The sequence below is a fragment of the Pipistrellus kuhlii genome, unplaced genomic scaffold (genome assembly GCF_014108245.1).
Source record: "Pipistrellus kuhlii isolate mPipKuh1 unplaced genomic scaffold, mPipKuh1.p scaffold_m20_p_5, whole genome shotgun sequence".
Lineage (NCBI taxonomy): Eukaryota > Metazoa > Chordata > Mammalia > Chiroptera > Vespertilionidae > Pipistrellus > Pipistrellus kuhlii.
The window spans coordinates 6,318,823-6,333,542 of NW_023425551.1; the positions used below are offsets into that span (position 1 = coordinate 6,318,823).

General features: G+C 42.1%; 1 protein-coding gene across 3 annotated transcripts in view; it reads right to left on the bottom strand.

The window, feature by feature from the left end:
- Nucleotides 1–713: 713 nt before the first annotated feature.
- The window catches only part of UST (uronyl 2-sulfotransferase), a 242,739-nt gene continuing 228,732 nt past the window's right edge, over nt 714–14,720 (bottom strand). For 2 of the 3 annotated variants that reach the window (XM_045573321.1, XM_045573320.1), the window contains 2 exons: nt 6,984–7,263; nt 714–1,491 (listed from right to left, as the gene is read on the bottom strand). In XM_045573321.1, coding sequence (XP_045429277.1) covers nt 1,383–1,491; nt 6,984–7,263 — 389 coding nt within the window. In that variant the 3' untranslated portion in view covers nt 714–1,382. Of the gene's footprint in view, nt 1,492–4,222; nt 7,264–14,720 lie in introns of those variants that run through there. The other variant, XM_036413823.2, reaches the window with a different exon arrangement.

Consider the following 14,720-nt stretch of genomic DNA (forward strand, 5'->3'; position numbering starts at 1 on the left):
ATCATCTGCGAATATATTTTCCTCAAGCAGGATACACGGACCATTTGGAAGACTAAACATGGAACCATACAGAGCAGAAGGAAAGTAGCTCTAATGGGGAAAAGTGACTTATATGAAAGCAATGTTTTCCGAAGCATAATCTCCAGAATGCTCCTTCCCCAGGATGCTAACAGGTCTTAACAAGGGTTTCATGTCAAATAGTTTTGAGAAATCTGGGCTTCAACAAAGATAAACTTATTTTTTTAAACTACCATACTCCTCCAAGTCCTTAGTGTGCTCTTAAAATACCACAGTGCTGTGTAACAATAGATTTTGAACTGTAGCATTTCTCAACTGGTTAAACACAATGACATTTTTCTCCATCTCTATCTCATACATTTGGTTTGTGAATCATCCTTTGGGCATATGCACTGGGTTAGAATTTCATCCACTTTCATCAAAGGTGGGGAACAGATAGGAAAGTGTGTCAAAGGAAGGAAGAAAATAGTACATTGGATGCAAGCAGCCAATAGGGTGGCTGTGCGGAAGTTTGTGGGGAGTGTCATAACTCTTTTCTTAGGCAAAACACTAAAATTCCATATAGGAAAGCTTCAACCCTATGGTGGGATCAGAGGGATCAGCCCTGCTGACCACATCCTGGTCCACATCACTGCAAGACTCCTCCCACAACGCAGCGATGGCGCTTCTGAGAATGAAACAGGACTCCCAAAGCCCAGGTTTTGGACTTTTATTAAGACTTTTCCTTGCACACAACCTGTACTGAATCCCCTGGGTGCTGAGGCTTCTTATAATGAACGGAGTCACATGCACACAGGAAAACCTGCAGAAGGTGGGAGGAAGCCTGGATTTAGTAGAAACTGCGAGGCAAAGATGAATCCTGTAACTCGCAGTTAGATAAACTCCTCCTGAGCGAAGTGTTAGAGAAAAGGGGGGATCCACAGAGTGGTTTTTCGAGGATAATGGCATGGGATAATAATTCTAACGTACATCACAATACAGGAGGGCTGTTTCCCACGGACCCTCAGTACACGGGGCATCATATTTGCAGATATGGGGGATTAGTGCATCACTGGGCCTAGTCTTTCTTGTAATTTTAGTCTTTTCTTGTTTGGGACACAGCATTTTGTGGGGGGAGGGGGAAAGAATATTTTTTAGCCCCAGGATTGTGGTTTTTAGTCTCTTAGCAATACGGGGGTGGAGGGTGGGAAAGCTTTATCCCAGAAGCAGCTCTTGGTTTTCGATGGACGTCCTATTTTCTTCCTAAGGCCTTCCAGCTGCGTTGACTTCAGGCATGAGGAGGTCAAGTGATTCACTCAAGCACCCAGTGAAACAGACCAGCTGGGACTTGAACTTGGGGACTTGGCCGATGCATATTCCTTGCCCTAGTCAGTCAAGCGCTCTGCTTCCTGGTTCAGCCACCTCCGTGTTTGCACCATGCAGCCCGCAAGCTGTGTCTGCCACAGCCTGTCCTCCGGCTGTCTCCGCTCAGGACTGGAATCAGAAGCGTGTTACAGGTCAAGTCTGAACGTTCTGGCAGCGCAGGCGAGGCAGATTGCTCCATGCCTGCTCAAAGCATACAGCGTCTGGCGAAAGCCAGATTGAAGATAGCTACAGTCACATGCCAAGATTCCAAAAGGAAAAACTTAGCTCACATTTTTCCCTTGCATGGTGATTTTTCTTCCCCTCCTTTCCCCCCTTTTCTTTCTTTCTTTTTTCCCCCTTTCTTTCTGAAAAGGGAATCCCCGTGTTTACACATGGAAATCCAAAGTGCACAAGTGGTCAGTTCACAGCTCTGTGACCCGTGAACATCTGTGGCCTGGGTGTTCCCGGGAACCAGCAGTGCTGGGAGCTGGGAGGCAAGCCCGCCCACCCTCTGCAGAAAGGAATTCTCAAGTGAGTGAAACCGGCCATGAGCGAGGAGGCCGGAGAGCCCGCGGGCCCAGCCATCCTCGTTCTGGTTTTCCAGGGGCATGCCTGCACTCGACTTCACCTCATTTTACGAGCTGCATCTGACTTTCTTTTTTTGGGATGGGTCCATCTGAAATGCCTTGCAGGAAGTAGGACATGAATTTTCATTTCGCCTTTAAGAAAAATAAAACCCTGCAATCCGAGATGGGTACACTCGGTCTGATCTGTTTATCCAGAAATGAGAACCTCTCTGTGTCCTTTCAAGAGAGAGGAAAAATCTAGAGTAAAACGTATTTATTTTGACATCTCTCTCTGAGGATTATGCAATTGAAAACCAATAGGGCTTCCTGTGCGGGAGGCGACCCCACAGCCAACAGCCGGAGGAGGAGAGCCATGTGGGGCGGGGGCTTCCGTGTGGCAGATGGCACTGGGGGTGGCTGACGGTGCCTCGTTGTCACTGTAGATTCTAGGACAGTAGATGGATCCTGACTTTATCAACTCTTAAAAGTCTTAATTTGGTAGATACTCAAAAGTTAATCAACCTTCAATGGAAAAAAAAATGTGATGAATTTGCGTCTTCCATCTGGAACTTGATCCCCTCTCCTGTAACCGAGGGAATGGACTGGGTAACTGCTGAGTCCCACAGCAGCTCGAGGGCTCTGTGATTTCAGGCTGGCTTTTCTCCTAGTTAGATTTTTGTTCCTTTGCTCTAACTTTTCTGCTGTGATCTTGGTGTGACGGGCTGAACTGTGCATTTAAAAAATTCCTATGTTGAGGTGTCGGACCCAGTACCTCAGCATGTGGCTATTATTTTAAGATAGGACCTTTTAAAGGTAATCAAGCTAAAATGAGCTCTGTAGCATGGGCCTTAGTCCAGTATGACTGGTGTCCTTATGAAAAGGAAATTTGGCCCAGCCAGCATGGCTCAGTGATTTATGAACCAGGAGGTCACGGTTCCATTCCTGGTCAGGGCACATGCCGAGGTTGTGGGCTCATTTCCCAATGTAGGGCATGCAGGAGGCAGCCAATCCATGAGTCTCTCCCCCCCCCCGCTCCTCTCCAAAATCAATAAAAATATATATACATATATTTTAAAAAGCGGAAATTGGACACAGATATGAGCATGACAGAGAATAGTCCTTGTGATGAGAGAAGGAAGAGGCCTCAGTGGAAATCAGCCTGCTGACACTTTGATCTCAGACTTTATGCCTCCTGAACCGTGAGAAAATAAATGTTTATTGTTTAAGCCAGTTTATGGAGCTTTGTAATGACAGCTCCCGTAAACTAATACACAGGGTCACACCACATCGAAAGAAGTTCCATGTGTTTTCCTTAACAGACTCTTAATCTGGATTTTAGCTAAAATAGTCTTTTCTTTTGCAGAATGTTCAAAATACTTTTTTTTTTTTAACTTGTTTCTTTGTCATCAGATGTGAAGTAAATCATTTTAGTAAAATGAATCCTCTTTCGTTTTACTTGAAGAGAATTTCACCATTTTGATCTTCGGAACAATTTTTCTGAATGGCTGTGGCTCATCATTTTGCCAACATCTATCAAATTAACCTAAAGCCAAATAGTTCACTGGACCAACCCACAGGTAACAGGACAATTGACAAAGAACTTCAGACCACAGAAGCAGCTCCAGAGGGGGTGTAGTCCAGGTTTTGTTTAGTACTTTTGCCTTTAAAGTTCATGCAGAGTCAAACATCACGTGACTGGGCTACGGAACAACAAACTGAGTGATAAAGAAAGGTAACCAGGCATCATTTTGTGGTTTAAGACTCTCAGAGATTCTTGAAGTGAACTATGTGATGACCAAAACGGATTTCTCTTTCATTTAGTACCAAGATTTCTATTCTTTTCATCTACAAAGTAGTCACATGTATCTGGAATGTAGTTGGAATTCAGCATCTAGAAAGCAGGGGGATTTCTCTCTCTGTCAGCTCCCTTTGATGCAGCAGGGAACTTGCTCAGGGACAGCATTTCTGGGAGGTTAGGATCATCAGCTTTTGAGGCTCCACACATCTGGGGAAGAGATCAGCAGGTGGCACATCCCTGCTTTCCCAGTCAGCGCCAACTTGCTGAGAGGTTGACATCTAACCAACCGGCAGGCACAGCAATCAAGTCAGCAGCTGCTTAGTGATTTATATACACAATGAGATGAATGAATGACTAGCTTAATTTTTTCAGCCAGTTTTTTTTTTTTTTTTGGTGTCATCTAATTGCAAGAATGAGAGTTTACAGATTTTTTAAAAAAGATATCTTTCTAAAAAGTGACATCTTGAAGAAAAAAAGCTTGGCCAATTAAAGAGGCTGAGGAATGGCAGGCACTTTTATTCCAGGTATCCACAGAATGAGAAAAATGTCCACTTATTTATATTCATTTATTTACATGGGTAATGAATAACTTAAGGAATACTTCATCTCAAACACAGATTGCTTTTATTTCAGCTCAGCTTGTGTTGCAGTCCCATATATATTTTTCAGTTTCCATCAATGTCAAACACCATTTTTTTTTCATTCTTCTTAAAAAAAAAAAAAAAAAAGATTTACAAGCACTTTTACGGCACTCAAGGAAAGTAGGCTGCAGGTTCATAATAATAATTTTCCTTTTAAAAAACATCCATCAGACCAAAATAAAATCATTTTAATTAACTCCTTCCTGAGTAACTAAAACCTTGGAATGTGCTGAAAGGTTATAATAAATAAGGCAGTTAAAGATCAACCAGCTTAAAATGTATTTTTTTTTTAAATTAAACTATGTAAAATGTACAATATATTTCATGAAGTACAAACTGTGTTGGGCTCAGGGCCAAAGGAATATTGTCATGTGAGCCAACTGTACTGATGAAGTGCTTTGACTTTACGGACCTAAAAGGCTGTCTGTTTGTGACAAAATAACATTAAGGCCCTGCAAGTCAGTCAGTCAGCATCTTCTGTCGTGATGCTACAATGATCACTGCTGACAAATGCCTTTGAACACACAGGCAGAGTGCTCCTGTGAACTTGAACTCAGAGATACGCTTGTCAAATGGCCAATTGTCCCACTGTCCTGACAAGAGCAGAGAACTCTCAGCCAACTCAACTGTATTTTCAGATGGTGAGATGGCACAGCTTGTAAACTAACTAGCATTGTCTCCAGGCGGTTTCATAGAAATGGCTCACAATGTACCAGGCGGTGTTCTTGTTCTCGTTTTTTGAACAGCATTAACTATTCTTCTGGTGCTTGTTAAGGTATATCTACTGGGAGGGCCCTGGTCTCTCTACACGGGACAAAGGATATTTCCTCTTCTCTTAGAACTGACCGCAGTTCTGCATTTCCCTTCACCCTTTCGCTGCCCTGGTCCTCTGAGGCCGAAAGGAGGCCCCACGAGTGGCCAAAGCTGGACTTTGTGCCTCTGCGGTCCCAGCCTTCACTGACTCCTGTGGGCGGAGCCTTCTTAATGCATCTCATGATAAAGTAGCTTTAGTGCACCCTTGACAGGTTCCAAATGACTTGCTTTATATCTTGGCAACCATCCAATTTTAGTGAACAACCACAACAACAGAAAATTCTAGAGAGACTTGCTAGTTTCTGAAAGGTAGAAAATGTGGAGCTTGTGTAAAGTCAGCATCTTATTTACTATTAACTGTTCCCAACTCACCATCTGCTAGTGCTCTTGAAGGGCTGGCTCCAGGGGAGAAAACAGTGAAGGAGACAACATGTGTGGCATGTGTCCTGCCGGCCGCCACCACCTGTACCCCTGCGTCTCAGCCCAGGAGTGCATGGGTTTTTCAGTGGGGGAGGGGACGTTAAAGGCTAACCATTTCAGAATCTAAGACACGGGCCGAACCCAGGCTTCATGGATAGCTGGCAGGTGATGGGAGAGCGATGGGGAGGAGATATTTTGGAGACACGATGCTACCCGACATTTACTCGGATCACTTGGGGAGCAGTCACCTACTCATAAAACTGGCCAAGCAGTCTTTTACCCAGAAGCTCTTGCTTCTCTTCTTCTTGCTATCCTTGGAGGGTTCTCAGCAGTGAGCTGCTTCCATGAGAAATGGGACCATAGTTTCCCTGCCGCCTGCACACAACTCAGGACCCCTTTTTACTCAAAACAGGCACCTCTTAAGGGACTAGAAGGTGAAAGATACCAGCTACCCTGGGACCCCACTGGCCAGGGGTGTGCCTGATAGATTTGCATGGCCTGTGATCACAGCCAAACTAGTTCCTGGGTATGCAGTTAAAACAATGCTGGCGAGAAATTCATTTCCTATTTGGGGGCAAAGGCAGGACGGAACCATTTGCCTATGCCACATGACCTCCAGGGCTGATTTGTCTTCCTACACTCCTTACTCAGCAAATAAATTCTTTTCCATGCCATGCTACTTTGAAATTAGTCAGAATGGTGCTTGGACATGGAATGTCTGAATGGAATGTGTCATGCACTTTGACCTTGAGAGATACTGGTTGGGGGTGTGGCACAGGCTGACTGTCCCCTTCAGAGATAACAAATAGGCTGCTCTTGAGGAAAAGTGTCTCCTGAGATGGACCAGAGGCAGAATCCGGCCCATGGGGGCATGGACCACTAACCCAGGGGCATCCTCTCTTTTGATGTCCTGATCTGTCCTACCTTCTCCTCTTAGGTCCTTCTGGAGTGGATTCCCCGGTCTCTGAAGTGGTTTTGAATTTCTAGCGAAATATACAAGTCTGGATGTTTCCTACCACTGAGGTGATACTTCTACAACTCCTCTTGTAAATGACAAGTTATTGGCCCATGGGCTATATTTTCCCCTTCTCTCAGTGACCTGGAGGGAAAAGCTATTTTATGATGAGATGCCTTGTGATGGAGCCATCTTAGCATAACTGGGAAGGACCCCAGGAGCCAGAAAAACACAGAATAAAATTAAACAGATAAAACCCGCAAAACCGGGCATCTCCCAATGACCCCCAACCTGTGGGAATGTTTTGTTCTTTTTAATGCAGCCGAGCATTAATTCAGTCCCTTCACGATTTTTCCTCTTCAAACAACAAATCTTTCCGGAAAAGGGAGATAAAGCCATTGGAGGCAACACAGGGCTGGCAGCATCACCTCTTATAAATATCTTCGAGCCACTTCTCGTCATCCTGCTCCTCGTCGCCAATGGGCTCCTCGGTTTCCAGCGGAGATGGGATGAAGAACTGGGGCCTCAGAGGGGGCTTGCTGACCTGTGACTTCAGTCCGAACTTGCGCTTCAGCAGGTGGAACTGCTCCTTGACGTAGTGGTAGAACTCGTACTCGTACCTCATTCGCTGGTAGAGAATCTGCACAGCCTCAGGCGAGGGGACAGTTTTTCTCACGGTCACAGTCATGTTGCCAAGTTTCCTGTGCTCTGCAAAAGAACCAAGTCTCACATGAGCAATCGTCCGTGATGCTTTAGCTTAAAGGGAATAATGGTGAGGCCTTGTGACCGCATAATCCTGGCAGCTCCGAAAGAAAGAAACTCAACAATCAAGGAATAGAAGGGAAATGCATTCCCAACAATATTTGGAAAGATTTCACCATAGTTTAGGTGTTAATATCAACATCAGTGGACTGAACATAAACTAATATCCTTTTCATGAGCTATGCAATTTGACCACAATTCAATTGTTAACTCAAGTGATACATTCTTTGAACAGCAAAAATCTACCCATTTTTTCATCTTTTATTTCCTTTTATTCCATGGGAAGGGTGTTGCTTTCAGAAGGAAGCACAGACAAAAGCCGAATCATCACTTTCTAATCATCTTGGTTTTTTATCTTAAAATATTGACAACTTTGAATGATAATTTAACTTGATGCAAACCCACTTGCATTTTACTACTCCAAAGGCATTTGTCAAGGAAAAACAAAACAAAGACTGTTAGATTCCTTAAATGCAATTGTACATTTTCAATGATTATTTTTTATAGTGGTAAAATATATAACTAAAATTTGTTTAACTTTATATTGATGATGAATAACATGTTATATATATGTGATATATATTTATAAAAATTTCAACCATTTTAAAGTGTAAATATTAATGGCATTAATTATATTCAGAATGCTGTGCCACTGTCCCCCTTATTGCCACATTCTTTCATCACCCCACACATAGTAACTCCTATGACCCCACCTCTACCTGCTCCTCCTTCTGTCTATAATTTGCTTATTCTCGGTACTTCATATAAGTGGAATCATACAATATTTGCCCTTTTGTGTCTGGCTTTTTCACCTAACATAATGTTTTCAAGATTCATTCATGTTGTTGCATGAATCAGTACTCCATTCTTTTTTATGGCTGAGCAATATTCCATTGTATGGTTAGTTATACCACAATTTATTTATCCATTTATCCATTGATGGACACGTGGGGTTTTTCTACCTTTTCATTATTTTGAAAAGTGGTGCTATGATCATTTGTGAATGAGTATTTGTTTGAGTCCCTATTTTCAGTTCTTTTTGGAGATATACTTAGGAATGGAATTGCTGGCTCATATGGTAATTCTGTTTAACTTTTTGAGGAACTATCAAACTTTTTCTCAGTGGCTGAAACACTGTACATTGTATGAAGATTCCAATTTCTCCAAATCCTCTTCTACAATAGTCAGTTTCCATTTTCTAAAAAATTATAGCCATCTTAGTAAGTGTGAGGTGGTATCTCATTGTAGTTTTGATTTTTCATTTCACTATTGAGTGCAGAACATGTTTTCATGTGCTTGTTGGCCATTTATATCTTCTTTGGAGAAATGTATATCTAAGTTCTTTGTCTTTTTTGAACTGGATTACTTAATTTTTATTGAGTTTAGGAGTTTTTTACATATTCCGGACATTCTACATATATATTTGATATATGATTTGCAAATACTTTCATTTTGTAGGCTGTCTTTTTCCTACTGATAGTTTTTTTTTGATGCATGAAAATTTTTACTTTAATTAAGACCAATTCATCTACTTTTCTTTTGCTACCTATACTTTGATGTTGTATTTAACAAATCTTTGGAAACCCAAGAACATATAGATTTGCCATGATATTTTCTTTTATCGCCTTATTTTATTTTATTTATTTATTTAAAATATATTTTATTGATTTTTGTACAGAGAGGAAGGGAGAGAGATAGAGAGATAGAAACATCAATGAGAGAGAGTCATCAATCAGCTGCCTCTTGCACACCCCTGGGGATATGCCCGCAACCAAGGTACATGCCCTGGACCGAAATCGAACCCGGGACCCTTCAGTCTCCAAGCCGATGCTCTATCCATTGAGCCAAACCGGTCTCGGTTTATCGCCTTATTTTATTTAAAACTTTTGTCATCAAATTTGACAGGCACATTATTTAGTGATTATGGCTCCAAATGCCTGTTTCCAAAGTCAGATTCATGCTACAGGACAAAACCTGTCATTTTCGAGGATATCTGGGATACTTCTGAAGCTTCCAATAGAAGTGCTAACGAAGGAAATTTTAAAAAGTTATCCGAGTAGTAATGGCCTCATTGAAATAAGGATATTGCTTTTCAACTGGAGTCTCTTAAAAGGCTTAACACATTTTGATATATGAGTTCTAGAATTGTTGTTAAAGAACTTGGCATAGTCTTTCCTGAAATAAGTTTGTGATAGAACATTTTATAATGTCTGTCTTCTCTGCTATAGGTATTAACTATAGCTAATCTGAGGCAATACAAGTTCATAGGCTTTAAATATAGATACCGCCTTTGTGCTTTTAAAATCAAGGCTTTAAAAGTGTTATATTAAAGACAGACAAGGCACAAAAAGTTTTAAGTTAAATATTGAGAAGCTCAAGAAAAATAATTTACTCATTTCCATATTTCTACAATCTCTCTTGGAGCACTCTAATTTATGTGAGGTTCTTTTTTCTCACACCATAAAAAATAAAGATTGCTATGATTTTAAAATATATCCCACCAAAATTCCAATGTGCTAAAGTCTCTCCCTTTCTATAAAATAAAAGGCTAATATGCAAATCGACTGAATGGCTGAATGACTGGTCATTATGTTGTGCACTGATCACCAGGGGGCAGAAACTCAATGCAGGAGCTGCCCCCTGTGGTCAGTGCACTACTACAGGGAGCACCATTCAGCCAGAAGTGGCAAGCAGCCACTACTGACTTTGTGGCAACGCTAAGGATGTCCAACTGACAGTTTAGGCCCACTCCCCAGATATCCCCCGAGGGCTCCCAGACTGTGAGATGGTGCAGGCCGGGCTGAGGGACCTCCTCGAGTGCACAATTTTCATGCACCGGGCCTCTAGTCTTAAATAAAATCCTATTCTCCATGTCCCCTTTCTTATTTTATCTTTGTTTTCTTCACTCCATCACAACCAAACTTCTTAAATAGTTCTCTAAATTTGTTATCATAAAATTTCAACTTATACACATGACTGAACTCATCAAAACCTGGTTTATGTTCCCTCAATTCCCCAAATTCCCCATTTAAATTATTCTTGCTTCCCTGCCGATAATTTGGTGAGCATTCCTTTCTTTCTTTCTTTTCTTTCTTTCTTTCTTTCTTTCTTTCTTTCTTTCTTTCTTTCTTTCTTTCTTTCTTCTTTCTTTCTTTTTTTATATTTTATTGATTTTTTACAAAGAGGAAAGGAGAGGGATAGAGAGTTAGAAACATAGATGAGAGAGAATCATTGATCAGCTGCCTCTTGCACATCCCCTACTGGGGATGTGTCCGCAACCAAGGTACATGCCCTTGAACGGAATCGAACCCGGGACCTTTCAGTCCGCAGGCCGATGCTTTATCCATTGAGCCAAACTGGTTTTGGCTGGTGAGCATTTCTTAGCATGATATCACAACACGGTCGGCCACTGGCTCCATCTTGAAACCAGCTCTTCTCTGGCATCTGTGATAGCATTAATCTGGTTGTCCTGGTTTCCCCCTTACATTCTCTACATCCAGTCCTCTTTCCTGCCCGTCCTTCAGATGCCAGTACTTCCCAGGATTCTAGTCTAGCCTTTCTCCCTCTCCCTTCATTATTCTCTGAGTGATATCATCCACTCCTCCACCCTTCAGTTTTCATACCACTGTGGACACAAAACCAAAAGTTTATGTAAAATAATTATAGCTTTTCTGTCCTTTTGTTTTCACAGAGCTGACACATTTAATAGGAAGGTTAATGATATTGCCAGAGGGCTATGTCATGGTCTAAAATAGGAGTGCTGCAGGGAGGGGGTAGAAGATGGCATAGAGGGGATGAATGGCAATGGAAAAAATAAAATAAAAGAGAAAGAGAAGAAGCAGAGACTCAGAGTCAACCAAGATGGATGGTGAACACCTATTACGGGTTTGGATTATGTGCATCTGATGGTTACTTTAATATTCCCAATAACCCTGTGAGGGATCATGAGCCCTCTTTTGCAGATGGGGAGATAAAAGCTCTGGGAGATTAAATGACTTACCCAAGATCACACAGCTAGTAAGTAAATGAGAGAGCTGGAATTTGAGCCCGAATTTGCATTCGTGTTGAGGTTTCCACTCACTAAATATGTGTCTTAACCAGTGAAGCTTTCATAAGCTTGTAGAAAATGATCCCCTTCATATGGAAAGACTAGAGGGCAATTTTCCTTGTAGTGTTAGCAGAGAATTTTTCAAGTCACATTTCGAAGACATATGGTTATGTGTCTTGCTGTACAATAATCAGTGCTATGGAAAAGTCATTCCATTGCTAAGTATTTTTGTAAAATGCCAGACTTTCCCTCCAAACAAAACAAAATTACGTGAGTTGTGGAACCAGTCTCTCTCCAGATTGCCATAATAGCAGCTCTACAGGAAGTTGTTAGGGTTTTTTGGAGGCTGTTGTTATTTCAGCCACAAAACAATCAGGCTTTAAGAATCTATACTTACAATTAGCATCATCGGAGAAGAGAAGTAGCCCTCAGAAGGTGAGCATGCGCTGTAGAATGTAACAATCAAGAAATGAAGCCCTCACCCCAGGAGCATCCTTGGAAATGAGCAGGAACTGAGAGTTCAAGGGGCTCATGTCTTTTGTGTCCACAGGTGAACATTTCAAAAGGAAGAGACAAATACAGAGCCAGGCAGGATGGCAAGCACGCTGCCCGAGATCTGACTGGCAGACTGTGTTATTTGGCCTGTGTGATATTTTTTTTAGAATTTGACTTGGTTGTTGTAAGGCTTGGTCTATTTCACATGGAAATCTGGATTTCTGGCTTCTCTCAAAGTGAGGCAATATTCTTCTGGAGCTGAGTATGGCTGTTCCCCTGAGAGGGGCCAGCTCTCTCCATTCTGTCTCCGACTCCAAATGTCAGTTCATTCTTTTATGTTACCTGCCTGGCTGCCACATAAATCTCAGTTTTATGTTTCTGCTCTAAAGGTTTTGAAATTCTGGGTTTCATAAATTTAAGAAGTAGGTGCTTGGCGTCAAAATTAAGGCTTTAGTTAGACCTCACTCGTGTGATCAATGTCACCTTCCTTTTTTTATCCCCTGCACACACTTATTGAATAACTTTTCTATGCTGACACAGGAGTTATAAGCAATGACTGGAATATTATCGTCAGCATCATAAGTATTTTTGAGGACTATGAGATAGCTAACATGCATTTAATTCTCAGAAAACTCCCCAATGAGTTGGGTTCTCTCAACATCACCATTTCACAGATGTGATACTGGAATTTAGTAACCTGCCCAAGGTCACAGAGCTGATATGAGGAGAAGCCAGAAGTCGGGTCTGAAACAGTCTGACTATTGAGCCCAAGCTCTTTACCCTTCACACTACTTATGGTTGGATGGGGCTCACATATAAGGGGGGAATTCCTCTTTACAACCTAGCAACCATGGGGCAGATAGGGCATTTCACTCCAGCTGATTTGATGGCATCAACATTTCCTCTCCTTGATCAGAAATCCCTTGTGGGGACACCAAATTCAAAGGGCTTGTGTTAAATACTCTGCATGGCATTGGGTCTTATATAACTACTATTTGGTCATATAAGGTCTGTTGTGTGTGTAAGTCTGAGAGTATAGGACAGGTTTACATATTTCAACCAAAAGAAAGAAAATTTTTAGGAGGCCTCAGAGGCATGACCAAACTTCTAAAATCTTCCCCCTGGATGTTTTCCTCAATCTCCCCACCGGTTTCATCCAGCTGTTCTCTTATAGAAGCTGGCTATGCTGAGAGTGCTCAGGGTAGGACTCATACCCCATTCATCTTTGTGCTTCCACAGCTTAGCACCTGGGGAAACACGGCACCCTCTGAGCATGCTCATTGAGTGAGTGAAACAAGCTAACAGAAGGAAGAGAGTGCTGTCAGACCCAAAGAAGGCTTGGCTGTGCCTGTAAGGTGCAGACATAGCTAACTAGGGACAAAGGTAATTTCTTAATAGAAAATTCCCAATGAATGTGGGGTCCACCCTTACATCTGGGATTTTTCAGCTCCCACTGGGGTCTGTAAATTGCAGTGTTTCGTTTTGGGGTTCAATTGCTTGTCTGGAGTAAGAATGTTGGCCACATCAGGTGCTTCTGGCCTGGTCTTTAATTAATAAGCACATTTTGGTCAAGAGAAACTGTGGTTTCAGGATACTTTTGATTTTTTTTTTTCTTTCAGTTTTCTTAATTAACATTTGGGATTGGCCAGGGAATATTCTTAATTATTTTCATGATGATTGTAGAAAATTTCCTCAAAGTAAGCACTGGTTTTGAGCTGTGAAATGATCAGAAGGGAAAGCAAACAAAAACAACAACAACAAAATCCAACTTCTGATCTTCCTATTTGAATAGCAAAATAAAGATTGTTTTTCCATATGGACATGTTCAAAGTCAGCTGTGGAGTAAGGACTGTGTGGGGACAGCTTCTCCAAGGCTCTGTGCTCTCCCTAAAGACCAGTGGCAGACCCCGCAGAGCCACTGGGGCCCTGAATGGGGATTCTTTTTATAACTCTGATCCCTAATAACATTAAAAAAATCTGTTACCCAATGCTGGTAGGGGAAAAAACATAAACAAGAATAAAACTGAGTTGGGCCAAACCCAATCTGGCTCAGTAGATAGAGCGCCGGCCTATGGACTGAAGGGTCCCAGGTTCGATTCCAGTCAAGAGCATGTACCTTGGTTGCGAGCACATCCCCGGTAGTGGGTGTGCAAGAGGCAGCTGGTCAATGTTTCTCTCTCATCGATGTTTCTAACTCTCTATCCCTTTCTCTTCCTCTCCGTAAAAAAATCAATAAAATATATTTTTTTAAAAACTGAATTGGGTCAGCTTTCTGCATTATTGAAGCTTTATAGATAGCGGTCTAAACAGCTCAAGTCCCCCTACCCTTTCCATTAGAATAGCACCCCCTGCATTTGCATAGAGCTCCCTGGGTTAATGTATCGTCACACACACCCTGCTTGTCTCACACAGTCCTCACAGCAACCCATTTTACCTGGGGGTACCCAGGGTTTGAGAGGTCACAGACTGGCTCAAGGTTGTATGACCAGCAAGGTACAGTCCTGAGCCTAGAAAGTGGGAGTTCTAATTCTCAGTCTAGCACCTTTTTTGCTACAAATTGAGTGGAAATCTATAACCACCCACTTCTCCCTTCCCTGTGTATATTCTGGCATTAAGGGGATCGGCCGAAAAGAAGGGCTGAGTGTTCTAAGTCGGGGGGAACGCTTCAGTATGTCTAGGAGGATCTGGTGAAAAACCTGCAAGCCAGTAAAAATGTTTTCACACTGAAAGGGGCTGTGTCTTTATTCAGTTTTCGTTCCCAGCACCTAACCTCCTGGCACATAACCCTCCGTAACGGTTTGTTGATTTGAAACCTGTATGTTAAATCCATCTGTAAGACTGGATTAACATATAGGGCAAC